This window comes from Cajanus cajan, chromosome 7 (genome assembly GCF_000230855.2).
Source record: "Cajanus cajan strain Asha chromosome 7, NIPB_CcT2T_4, whole genome shotgun sequence".
In the NCBI taxonomy this organism is placed as follows: Eukaryota; Viridiplantae; Streptophyta; class Magnoliopsida; order Fabales; family Fabaceae; genus Cajanus; species Cajanus cajan.
In genome coordinates, this window is record NC_138523.1 from 11,599,579 (window position 1) to 11,613,592 (window position 14,014).

The window sequence follows — 14,014 nt, forward strand, 5'->3', positions numbered from 1 at the left end:
TATATTCTCTCTCTCTCTATATATATATAAATATATATATAGAGGAGGAATCAAATAATTTATAAAATAACTCTTGGTAAAGTTATTCCGCTTAATAACTCATGGTGTGTATTAAATTTCATCGATCTAATTGTTAAATTAAAAGTTATTAAATTTTACTAATAATTAATATAGAAAAAATTAATTAGCTTTGAAATAAATTTTTTGCTAATTAACAATATAATTGAAATATTAATTATTTTAAATTATTTAACTAAAATCTTATTGACAATTTACTATATGATCTTGATATTTTTGTATAACTAATATTTGATTTTAAATTTGATATAAAAATATTATTATACAATTAGATAAGATTTTAAGTTAGTATTTTATTAATGGTCGATAATTAGAAAATAAAATAAGGATAAATACATTTTTTTAAATTTTATATGTTTGATTTAAGATAAATAAATATATTATATTAATTTATAATTTATTTAAAATATTAGAATTTAATTTACAAGTATGCAATAAATAAATATTTATAATTTTATAAATTATTATCATTATAAATTATAAAAATAAATAATTTAAATTATAATTTTAAATAGAAATAAGTAGATTGTTAATTATAAAAGTAAGTATATACAAATAAAGATTAACTAAATATATTATTATTATTCGTAATATAATTATTATATATTATTATATTTTTATAGTAATCTAACGGTTGAATTTACAAAATTCACATTTAATATAAAGTTATTGAGCGGTGTATAATACTTAGTAAAAGTTACAGTGGTGTTAGTATAATCTCTCTCTCTCTATATATATATAGAGAGAGAGATAGAGAGACACAGAAAATGAATGGAAGATAAATAGTTAAATAGTTATTTTATTATCTATAATAATAGATAAAGGAAAATATACGTCATCTTGTAACTGATTTTTGTCTCCAAAATAATGGATAATTATACCCTTAATTCTTAAGAAATAAATAAGTAATTTTTAATTATTTTACTTTTAAAAATATTTAAAGACAAGAAGTGTCTGTTTCCTCTTTTTCCTAGTATATATAATGGTACGTGATAACCTAATTTAATATATGATTTGATACTTCATTCTTATAAAAAAAAACTTAACGTAATATATACATTTCAAAATATACTAAAATATGAACACTTTGATTACCTTCAAGTTGTTGTTCAATTTTAACAAAATTTGATATAAACATATAGAGTGATATGAACTTTCAATATAATGGTTGGATTTACAAAATTCATTTAATATAAAGTTATTGAGTGATGTAATACTTAGTAAAAGTTACACTGGTGTTATTATAATCCTTCTCATTTTAAAATATATAAATTATTATTTAAACTTTTAAATATATAATAAATAATTTAAATTATAACAATATTAATTTTAAATATAAATAAATATATTTTTAATTATAAAAGTAAGTATATATATAAATAAAGATTAATTAAATATAATATAATTATTTTTATTGGTAATATAATTATTATATATATTATTATATTTTTATAACGGTCCGGATACATCAAAATGAGAGGGATCCAAAGGTAATATAAGTATGAGATTGTATAGTTGATGATGACTTAAATGAATTAATTTGTACTACCTATATTGACAACATGCATCTGCCTTTCTATAACTTATTAGAACTCCACAGTTAAGCGTGTTTGACTTTGAGTAGTAAGGGAAAAATACGCTGAAAAGTGAAGTGTTGTGAAATAGAATCCTTGAGAGGCCAAATATGAGCGTTGCTACGTTAATAAATTTATTAAAATTAAACAACAAATTTCTGATGGATATATCCGTCGGAAATTTCCGACAAATGTTTCCGTCAGAAATTTTCGATAGATTAAATTTTTTCGACGGATTTTTTTTTTTCTGATGCCCATTTTTTTGACGGATTTGGATCCATCGAAAATAGAGAATTTTTGAAAGACTTTCCTTCTTTCCAACAGATTATGTTCGTCAGAAATTTGCGTTTTTCTTGTAGTGAAATATTATTCCTACGAATTTTTTGTGAAATTTTATCTACAGGTAATACTGTTATCTCGTTTGGCAAGTGTACCAAATCGTATACGTAGTTCAATGAAAGTATGAGTATCGTCTCCCAAGGGACTTGCGCAACACTTTGCAATTTCACTTGAGCAATAACAATTCTTTTTGGTATTTTGGTAAACACTTAGAGTGCAAAACTTGATCCTAATGCAATATTAATAAATTGTTGGGGTTTGACTTCACTAAACCTTCCTCTCATGCTTATCACTAATTAGATAAGAGTTTGATTTGCTGCAGTAAATAATGTAAACAAGCAATAACAATTCTTTTTGGTATTTTGGTAAACACTTAGAGTGCAAAACTTGATTCTAATGCAATATTAATAAATTGTTGGGGTTTGACTTCACTAAACCTTCCTCTCATGCTTATCACTAATTAGTTCACAATAGTTATTATTCAGAATTTATCAATCACTCTCAAAAGTAACCAACCCTAATCTCTTACAAGTTGGCATCTAAGTTGCTAGCTTAAACTATCAATCTCTTGCATAGTTTAACCTAGAAACCAGCTTTAAAAACAAGAGCTTAAGAAAGACCAATGACATTTACTCTATCTCTAGCAATAAGCACCATTAGCTGCTCTATTTCAAGTCAAAGGTTTAAAATCATTTCTCAATCTCTTAAAAACCTTAAGTTCAAGTTAAGGGTGATCAAGCCATAACAAGCATTATGCACAGAAAAAGAGCAATAAAACTGAATAACAACTTAGATTGATAGCTTAGAATTTACACATGAGAATGGGTTTAGTTACATCAAACCCCAACAAGGGTGAGTTTAGCTACACATAGACATGTAGAACTCTACAAATGATGAAGAAAGGAAGAAGCTTGATCTTGAAGGTTCTAGAGCTCTCTAGCCGCCACACAAAGTCCAAGAATGATCCTCCTTCCTTCTCTCCTAGCTTTCTCCTAAACTACAAAATAACAACCAAATACTTGTAAGTTACCTAAAAACATGATTCAAAAACAAAATGTGATCACCTAACAATTTAGATATGTTTTGAGTTAAAAACAAAGTCTAAAGCAAGGAAAATTGATATAAGTGCTTCAAACTAGGCCATAAACTTAATGAAATCATAGCACTTATCAAATACCTTCGTGGATAGTATGTTTTTGCGTATATTAAAATTCGCAAGAAATTTTCCAGCAAAATTTCTTGCGAAAAAAATTCGAAAGAAAGTTTCCTGCGAATTTTTTCGCAAGAAATTATGTAGGAATATTTTTTACGAAAAGAATTAAAGAAATTACTACAAATTCTATCAATAATTCTTCAACTTTCAAATGCTCCTAATGAATTCATTCGAAGCATTTGTTTTCACACCTCCAACATGTGATACATAATCTTTTAAACTCTAAGGTACGTGTTGCCCCAACTTATATACATTTTAATTGTTTTATTTTCAATCGATATGGGACTTGAAGCTTTTTTAAAATATTAAACTTATAAATTTAAATGTGGATTAAAATTGGTAGGAAAAGTTACTTGCGAAACTTTTCTACCATTTAGTAAACATTACTTGCGAATTTATTTTTGCAAGAAAATCTACAAGAAACAAAATAAAATTCTTACAATATTTTTTGCAAATTTTTACCATGAAAAAAAATTTCTATGATCATTAAAATTATAGCAAAATTTACAAAAATTTCTTGTAGTTTATTTTTCATAAAAAAATTTGTAAGAAATATCTATAAATTTTTTTTTGCAAATAAATTTGTAAAAAAAATTTGTGAAATTATTGTTGCAAGAATATTCATAAAAAAATTTACGAATATTATTTTGTAGAAAAATTCGCAGGAAAATGACACTTTTCTAGTGGTGCAAGTTTTTTTGAACATTTATTTTCCAACGTGCTACCTACGTTTCCCTCAACGGATAATTTTTCAATATTATACATAATTATTATCAATGGACAGTAAATACATATTCTATAAGTAAAGTATCTTTTTAATAAATTTCATTAAAAATAAATAAAAGAAATGTTAAAATTAATAATTTTTAAAAGTGAACTCTTTTTTAAGGGGAAAATTTAAAAGGTGACTCATTTTATAATCATAATAAAATAAAAGTATATATATATATATATATATATATATATATATATTTTATTTTATTTTTTGTTTCTCAAGAGTGTATATTATAAGCAAGCTTTATTTGATTTAAAAGGGAAATTTATGAAGGGGGTGTGAACGAAAGGATATGGATGGAGTAGTGTGTTTCTATATAACGTAGGATTCTTTCTCATTTTCTTTAGAAATGTAGGCTTTTAGTTTTTCCATAATATTGACTTCAAGTTTGCACATTTATTTATTAAGTTTATATTTGGACAAATAATCTATTTAAAATCTTATTTTTTTTTATAATTTAAAATTTTATATAATAAACTCTTTTGTAATAAGAACTTATTTTATAAGTGTTTAAAATTTAATATATTATTGTATTTGGATATATATATATATATATATATATATATTAATAAATACTTATATAATTTCAAAGTATTTGAATGTATTATTATTTAAGTACTTATAAGATGTTATCTCATTTTAAAAATTAAAAAAATTATAAAGTTAATTTTGATCGAAAGTAAAATAAAAATATAAAGAGTAATTAAATAATTTTGATCCTTTGTCGTGTAGGTTTGGTGGCTTATTATTTAGCGTTACCTCCAGTTTTGTCTAACCTACATGATGTATTTCACGTTTCACAGTTGAGGAAATACATTAGAGACCCGAGTCACATGGTGGAGATGGATGAGGTGCAAGTTAGAGAGAACTTGACCTATGAGAAGAAATAGATAGTTGTGGTCGATCACAAGTTGAAGGAGTTTCGGGGCAAGTCCATCAGCTTGGTGAAAGTTCTTTAGGATGCAACTACTGGTGAGGTGACTTGGGAGGTGGAGTCAGTTCAGGAAACAGTATCCATTCCTCTTTACAGGTAGGCCTATATATTTTCGAGGACAAAAATTCCTATTTGTTGGGGGGTATTGTAACAGTTTACATAGTAAGTTAATTGTTTAGAGTTTAATTAACGTTAGAGAAAAGAGTGTATAAGGTTTTCTCTAAAAACAGAGTCTCATAAGCTTATTCTCAAAGAAATTCTATAAAGAGAAGTTTTAGATAAAAGGGTTTTGGGTCTATGAGCTCTTTTCTCTCCCAAATTTCTCTATTTGATTCTTCTTCTTTTCTAGATCACTAATCTCTTCTGTCTCTTCTTTGAATTCAGGATAGGAAGCTTGATTTTGGCGGATTGAAGTCTGTGGGTTGATCGTTCAAAAATTGTTCTCCTTCTTCCTCTTCCTGGCTGTTATGAGCCAATTTTCAGGTAAGAGAAGTTATGATTGTGATAGATTGGTTGCATGTGAGTTTAGAAACTCAATTGATGCACAAATTGAAGATTGAATTGCTTATTTGAGGGTTTTTTTTTCCCATTTTCAAAGTTTTCAAGCTAAAACGGGATTTTGATTGATTTTGATGCATCGGATGAGTCTATGTTGTTTCTAAGACTTGAATTGAATTGTTTTTGGTGTATGGGTGTTATCTCTTCCATTGCATGTGAAATTTTTCTGAGTTTCAAGTGTGGAGGTCTAAAAATGGTGAACAACATGATGTCCTTTATCATCAAACGACTCAACCGTTTCAAAAATGTTGAGCCCTTTGGGGGTTGCGTGAGAGGGGAGAATCCCTATAAGCAAAGTGTTGAGCGTTATGGGAGGCGCTAAGTGGTTTGGTGTTTCCAAATTAGACTTTGATGTCTTCATAAAAGTTGTAGCCTTGGATTTTAACTTTCCGATGGCGTCGAAATCACCTAAAAAGGAGGTATAGAACTCCAATTATGGTTGTTTTAGTGAACAAGGGTCAAGCTGTCAGCATTGATTATATCTGTTGCAATTTTTGACATTTTTAGCTAAGTAGATGATTTGTTTATAATTTCATATCTTCATTAGAGTTATAAATTATCCTCTTATTTTTCTTTTGAGATAGATTTGAGCTTATTTGGATGAGTATAACTATCTGTGTGTTATTTTCTTTGACAATTGTTGAAGGGAGATGCATGTTATTTTGATGTTCTAAGGTGTTATCATGTGGATTAAAAAGTTGTATGATACTATGTTGTATAGTTGGTTCATATATGTATGATATATGATGTAAATTGGTGCTTGATTCATATGTATGCTTGGTAATGATATATATGAATGTTTAAACATGATATGATATGTATGCATGTTTATATGAGGATGATATTGATCATAGTGGTGGATTGACCATGTATGATGCATTATTTGCATATGATGCCTTATGGCATCTGATTAGCCTAGGACTTGAGGAGAGGGAAAAATATTTTTAAATTAGAAGAGCTCCCATAGAGTTTCTTGAGAGTGATGCTTAGATAGACCACTGGTTTGGATGAGAGTGACGCTTGGATAAGTCACTGATTTTGGGTGAGAGTAGTGCTTGGATAGGCCACTTGTTTGGGTGATATGATGATTGTATAACATAAATGTGGACCATTTTTCTTGTATGATAGATTTTTGAACTCTATCTTACCCTTTTGTTTTCATGTGGATGGACTGTGATGATCATACTTTATATGGGAGCATGTCAGGACTAGCTTGGAACTGTGATAACCATTGCGAAGGTGTGGGATTTTGGTCCTGATGTCATATTGACATAGGATGTATTAATTATAGGGTTTGACTGACACTAAGACATTACCATGATTTTTGGATGACTATATATATTTATATACATATTTTCTGGGGTAGTTTGTATATATAAACAAAGATTTTATTTATTTTACTCATATATATCCATATGTGCATTATTATTGACTCAATGATTATATTGGTCGACTAGTATAGTTGCATGATTCACATGGTATAAAAACCTTGGCGGGTCGTTACAAAAATACTCCTATGATAATAAATAAGAACACTTTCTATCATAAGTATAATTAATGATATTTTAGGAAATGTATTGTATATTTTATGTCAAATTATAAAAATTAAATATATCTAATAACTTTTTTAATTTATATAAAATTAATTATTTTTATTTATATATAAATTCAAGGAAAGTATGAGTTTTGAGACACCGTATAAATTTTATAATAAAAAAATATTAAAACCCTGACTCCACCTCACCTGCCTCACCACTCTTTTGTTTTGGTTTTGGATCCTATGTTTCCATACCCTCTCTCTCTACTGTTTTATCAACAAAAAGAGACAAGAAAACAAACAGCTACATGCATGAATTTTCTGCTGCCATCAAATATAACTATAGGTAAGAGAAAGGCATCCAGCTGTGGCAGGAGTGAAGGCATGCTTGTTGAGTTGAGTTAATTGTCCCTTTTCCCAATTCTGCAAAAGCTGTGTTATCACAATGGATGGTAGCAGAAGATGGAGTTGGTGTTCACAAGCATGTTCAACAATCAACCTCTTCATCTTCATGGTGCCTCTCATTCTGCTTGCTGCCTTTGCCTCTTTAAAGGGTCCAACCGTTTGCAGATGGGGTTTCATTGCAAAATGTTCTTTCTCTTTCACTCCTCCTTCAAATTCTTCTCTACAATCTGTAAGACCTCACTTCTTCTTTCTATTTCTGCTTCTGTGGAAGGTTTTGTTTTTGTTGTTTAATTTATTTTTAGTTAGTCAAACACAGGGAAGATAATTGATGCAATGTGAGATGAAATTATTACATTTCATAAATAAATAGATGTAATTAATGCCACCCTACCCATTTTGGCTTAAGACACTTTATTTTGTTCTTACGGAACTACGCCACTAAACCCTTGTTTATTTTCATTCTTTCCTAATTTAGAAACAAAAAATAAGTTGGAAAAAAAAGGTAGGTAATCAAAAAGTGCAAAAGAAAAATTAATCACATGCATCTTAATCTGACTTTTTTTCATTTTTTTTAGAGGATCTGACTTTTTCATTGAATAATAAATAATGGTTTTTAATTAACTTGTTAGCATAATAATCGTTTTTAATTAACTTTTTAAAAGGGAAATTCTTTTAAAGTTGAGAAATTTAACTGAGTTAAATCCAAATATTTGTAAAAAAATTTAAAATAGTATAATTTCAAATTTTCCTAAAAAAATAATAATTTAAAGTTCTTTATATTTTTTTCTTCTCATCTCACCCATATATATATATATATATATATATATATATATATATATTATATATTTCTCTCCTATCTATTAATTATTGGAAATTCAATTTTTAAAAATTATTAAATATTAACTAATATTAATTTTTAAAATGATTAATTATTTAACAATTAACTAATATATTTTTTTTATAAAATTTAATCTTAAAACCTCAAAAAAAAAAAAAAAATATATATATATATATATATATATAAATAAATTTTACTCATGATAAAAATGAATTTAACTCTATAATCCTTCTTGCATCCAAAATATAAGAGTTAAATCTTTGGGCTTTACAAGCTAACGAGGCTCGAGTTTTTGCACTCACAAGTCACAAATGCTTTTTCCCCAATTTTAATGCTTTCTTATTGGGTCCAAAAATGTTAATCACTCACATGCTTTGCGATTTTCTGATATTCGTTATGCATCTTTTTTTACACATTTTCTGCTACACAGTGATATATATTTTTGGTTTTGTTTCTTTTATGGTAAAATCAATTATTAGAGCATGCTCTTGCAACAAAAATCAAATGGATTTTGGTATCGTTGATTTACTTTCTTCTTTGAATTTACCGTCTGAAATGCAATTTTTTTCTTTCAATCAAAGGATTTGAACCAACGGAAACTTGTGTTTCTAACTTGGATGTTCCTTTCTAATCGTTGCCTTATTTTACTCTTTAATTCATATTTATAAAAACAATTAAAAAGGTAAATATATCTCTTCGATTATAATTGGTTTCACAATTTATTCAATCCACTTATTCCACTAAATCCTCATGTTAGGAGACTATTCTTTTTTAATATGCGCCATGAATGTTTTCTCTCTTTTCTGATTTCTCATTTTTTTAGATAACATAAAATTTAAATTTTCATTCACACTTATTTTCACTCCAAGAAATGTTACATATAATGACATACAAAAAGTGTCACTATAAGTATAATATATGTACGTATATATCTATTTGACATATAGTTACACACAATTTTAATATTAATTTTGAATGAAATTTAATAATATATTATCTGTGTCACTATAACTTATATCAACACTTTTTAACAATATATCAACATATATTATATTTATTGTGTAAGTAAAAATAATTTTTAATGACACTATTATATTACTATATGGTGTGTGTCATTATATGACAAATCTTTTCTTGTAGTTTCACTTTCTAAAATCACACCAAAATAAAATATTAAATTCAATTTTCATTATTTGATAGCGATAGGGTGAAATATAAAGATTTCAATTCGATTTTTTATTGTACTTAAAGATCTATAAACAAAACTGGAAATGGGATATGGTTGGAAGTATAATTGCAGGGTGTGCAGTTTCATCGTGTACCATTGGTTATATTTTAATTATGTTTTTTTTATTAATATTTTGTATAAGTAAAATTTCATTTCAATGTGTTTGAAAACTGATGAAAACTCCATAGGATCGTGTGACCCACCGGAAATTTGTTTGAAATAACGGTTGCAAATTTTATATGTGTTTGAGTTGTATTAATAAACGTTAGGTAAAAAATTGATATATTTTCTCAATCAAATTAACTCTTATATATTAAACACATATTTTAGAACTATTCTTTAATAGAAGTATTTATAATTTTTAAATTTTTATCTAATTTAATTTATGTTTTAGTATTTTTAAATAAATCATCAATAAATAAATATATTTTTGAATTGTAATATAAATTATTTATTTTAAATTTAAAATATAGTTCTTATATTTAAAATTCATTTACACAAATTTGAAATTATAAATATATATATATATAAATATAGAATTTATTCATATATATACATATATATATATATTATGAATGTGAGTTATATATGATAAATATTTAATAAAATGTATATATTAAGATATTAATTTTATTAAATGTCATTAATTTTTGTGAAGCAATTTTTTTTTCTATGGCATAGTTAATTATGGCGTGAGACTCATTATTTTTTTTAAAAAAAAAAGTAATTATATATTTACACATTAAAATGATTTTACTCTTTTTAACAGAAACGATTCTACTTTATCTTCAAATTTAAAATGAATTATTTTAAATTCATTTTTAAAATAACATTTTCTAATTTCATAAAATATATACATGTATTTACATCTTAGATGATTATACTTTATCTGTTCATTAAAATTAATTATTTTGAATTCATGCTTAAAGTAATATTTTCTGACACAATAATTAGAATATAATTTTTTTATATATGAAAATCAAAGTTAATATTAAGAAATTTAATTAAAATATTCACACACTTATTAAATCGATCAAGTTATACTTTATCGATATTAGAATATATTGACAATATGATATTTTTTAGAATATCAACTAATTATATATTTTATGTATTATAAATTTATTAATTTTTATAGTAGTTAATTTCAAAATAATTGATTAGAAAATAAAATAGAATAAAAATCTTTGATTAGAAAAATCAACAATGAAGGAATGTTTAGAGGTGGTTTTTGTTGATTGATAGTATAAAAAGTTCATACAAATTAAAATCTTAATTTTTAAAACATTTTTTTTCCCATTTGAATAAGAGTAACCTAAATTTTTTGGAACCGTTGATAATGCCGCATAAATTGTTTTCTACTGCCTCACTGTCTATGGTTTAAGATTGTGGTACTACATTAAGAAACATAATTAATTTTTTATTAAAAATTTAAATAATTTTTAATATAGTTATATATCTTATATTGATTGCTTTTTATTTATTTATTTATTTTGGTAACCACAGTATTGGAATAGATACTTCGCGAACAATTAATTTCCATTGAGAAGTTTGATTGACTATCTTTAGTAGAGTCTTGACAATAATTTTTTTATACATAAAATTTAAACTTGAGATCTTATTTAAGATAATTGAGTTTAATACCATTAAAATTAACAACTTATTGACCGTTTATATTTCTTTATGTTCGTCAATGAAAGTCACATCTTATAGGTGCAAACTAATTTTTAGTTGTCAATTTTGGAACACTGTCCAAATTAACTATGCTCATGTATAAAATAAAATTCTAATTATTTATTTCACTCTCTTTATTTTGATAATAAACTTATAAAATAATTTAAAAAATAAGTAAAAATTGAGTAATTAAATTTTATTTCAAACTTTAAAAAATGACAAATAATTTTTTTTTCTCTCTCTTAAAAATCCATCCTTAAAAAAGAATGGAGGTGGTATATTAATTTATCCCATTCTACTTTTTAAACATGGCTTGGTTCATATGAATTGGAGGGTACGAAGATAACCTTATTCGGCCAAATTGAATGTATTTTCATTTATTTTAGGAAGTTTTATCCTCAAACTAAAAGAATTGAGGGCAAAAGATAAGCATGCTCTGCCCTTGAAATCAGTCATTAAGATTACATTATTGAATACACAAGGGGTGTTTCTATTAAAAGCTAGGATAAAATCAATTTCTGCTTGAAATCGGTTATTGATATTACTATGGTCAATTAATGATTGAGTGATTGATTTCATTTGTCTATTTTTTCTTATCATAGTTTTAAATTTTGTATATGAAAAAATTGCCGGTTGAAATGCTAGATAATTCTATCAATTAACCATATCTAATAATAAGTTTTAAGATAAGATACACACGGTTTTAAATTTTGTTGCTGTTATTATAACTCTTCCAAATAAAAAAAATAATTCTATCAGTTTGCCATTTAAATCAAAATCTTAGCATTCGACAGTTTGACCTAAAGTTGATGACTTATTTTTGAACAGCACGAACCTAAAGTTCTCAATGTCTCCAAACCATGGTTCAATTCATCAGCTCCTGTGAACGAATCTGATGAACCCAAACCAAGACACAAGCAAAAGAGAAAGTTCAGCATCTTAGATAGAACTGAAGCTATTCTAGCACAAGCTCGATCTGCTATCAGAGAAGCCAGACACGAGAATCAAACACAAGATTCAGATTACGTTCCAATAGGTCCAATGTATTGGAATGCTAAGGCATTTCACAGGTACATGAATGCACCACTTCATTTTCTCCATCAACTATTTGATATCCTTCTAACATGTCTTCTGTCAAATTTGCCGCTGCTCTTCATAATAACCAATTACAAATATATGCATCGTAATATTATATATCCCTATGAATATTGGAGAATGGCAAATATGGTCACACCCTTATATATATGTGTTGTCAGTGTAATATCAAAGATTTTATTAAATGTTAACATATATTATCTAATATTGCTGACAGGAGCTACTTAGAAATGGAGAAAGAGTTCAAAGTGTATGTGTACGAAGAAGGGGAGCTTCCAGTTTTCCACAATGGACCATGCAAAAGCATATACTCCATGGAGGGTAACTTCATCCATGCTATTGAAATGAATGACCATTTTCGAACAAGGGATCCAGAGAAAGCACACGTCTTCTTCCTTCCTTTTAGCGTAGTCATGATGGTGCGATTCGTGTATGAAAGGGACTCGCGCGACTTTGGCCCCATAAAGAAAACTGTCACAGACTATGTCAACCTCATTGCTCATAGATATCCCTATTGGAACCGAAGCCATGGAGCCGATCACTTCATGCTTGCATGCCATGACTGGGTCAACACTCAACACCACTATTTCATAATCCATGCATTCTTCATTCATAATTTAGTGTTTTTGTTTATGTTGTTAATTGTTACCATGTTTAGGGGCCAGAGACATCATTGTCCTTACCTCACCTACACAAGAACTCCATTCGAGTGCTTTGCAATGCCAACACATCAGAAGGATTCGAGCCAGCAAAGGATGTTTCATTTCCGGAGATCAATCTTCAAACGGGTTCGATAAAGGGCTTCCTTGGTGGGCCATCAGCATCGAAAAGGCCCGTTTTGGCCTTCTTCGCAGGGGGGGTCCACGGGCCCATTAGGCCCGTTCTCCTGGAGCACTGGGAAAACAAGGACAAAGACATTGAGGTCCACAAGTACCTGCCGAAGCATGTTTCGTACTACGGCATGCTGAGGAAGAGCAAGTTCTGTCTCTGTCCCAGCGGGTACGAGGTTGCTAGTCCGAGAGTTGTGGAAGCGATCTACACAGGGTGCGTTCCTGTGCTGATTTCGGAGCACTATGTTCCTCCCTTCGGTGACGTTCTGAATTGGAAGACGTTCTCGGTTGAGCTTTCGGTGAAGGACGTTCCCAAGTTGAAGGAGATTTTGATGAGTGTTTCTCCGAGGCAGTATATAAGAATGCAGAGAAGGGTGGGGCAGATTCGGAGACACTTTGAGGTGCATTCTCCGCCCAAGCGATTCGATGTGTTTCATATGATACTGCATTCTGTGTGGCTTAGGAGACTCAATTTCAGACTCCATCATCATCATCAATGACTTGCAAGTAGTGTTGTGGCCATCTTTGACAAATTAGTGAAATTACTTGGTACAGTTTCTCAATGCAATAATGTAATAATGCAGCAAAGTTATAAGAATTCACGACAACAAATGAAGCACATGGGAGTAACAAGATAGAAATCATCGTAACATTTTCTCTAATTAATATTTTCTTTTTAACATTATTTTTATTGACCAAAATTTATTAAAAATAATAAATTATGATAGGTTTTATTTTAATATTTTTAATGGTGACCAAAATTTATTGAAAATCAAATTTTAATGAGTCTCAATTCTCATTTAAAGAGTCTCTCCTAATTAAGAGGTGAGATTTGTTAAAATATGTAATGTTAATAAATTTCAGTTGCAATGTTAGGAAGAATGTTAAAGATTGTGTCACTAACATTCTTCTAACAACTTATATATGATAGTCACA

The 14,014-nt window shown here is 27.7% G+C and overlaps 1 protein-coding gene across 1 annotated transcript; it reads left to right on the forward strand.

Moving 5' to 3' along the window:
- The first annotated feature begins 6,006 nt into the window (after positions 1-6,006).
- On the forward strand, positions 6,007-13,763 carry LOC109793923 (putative glycosyltransferase At5g03795). Its single transcript, XM_020353400.3, has 4 exons — positions 6,007-7,642; positions 11,982-12,223; positions 12,466-12,814; positions 12,907-13,763. Exons 1-4 carry the CDS (start codon positions 7,454-7,456, stop codon positions 13,576-13,578), a joined length of 1,452 nt encoding a protein of 483 aa, XP_020208989.1. The 5' UTR covers positions 6,007-7,453; the 3' UTR covers positions 13,579-13,763.
- The last annotated feature ends 251 nt before the right edge of the window (positions 13,764-14,014 follow it).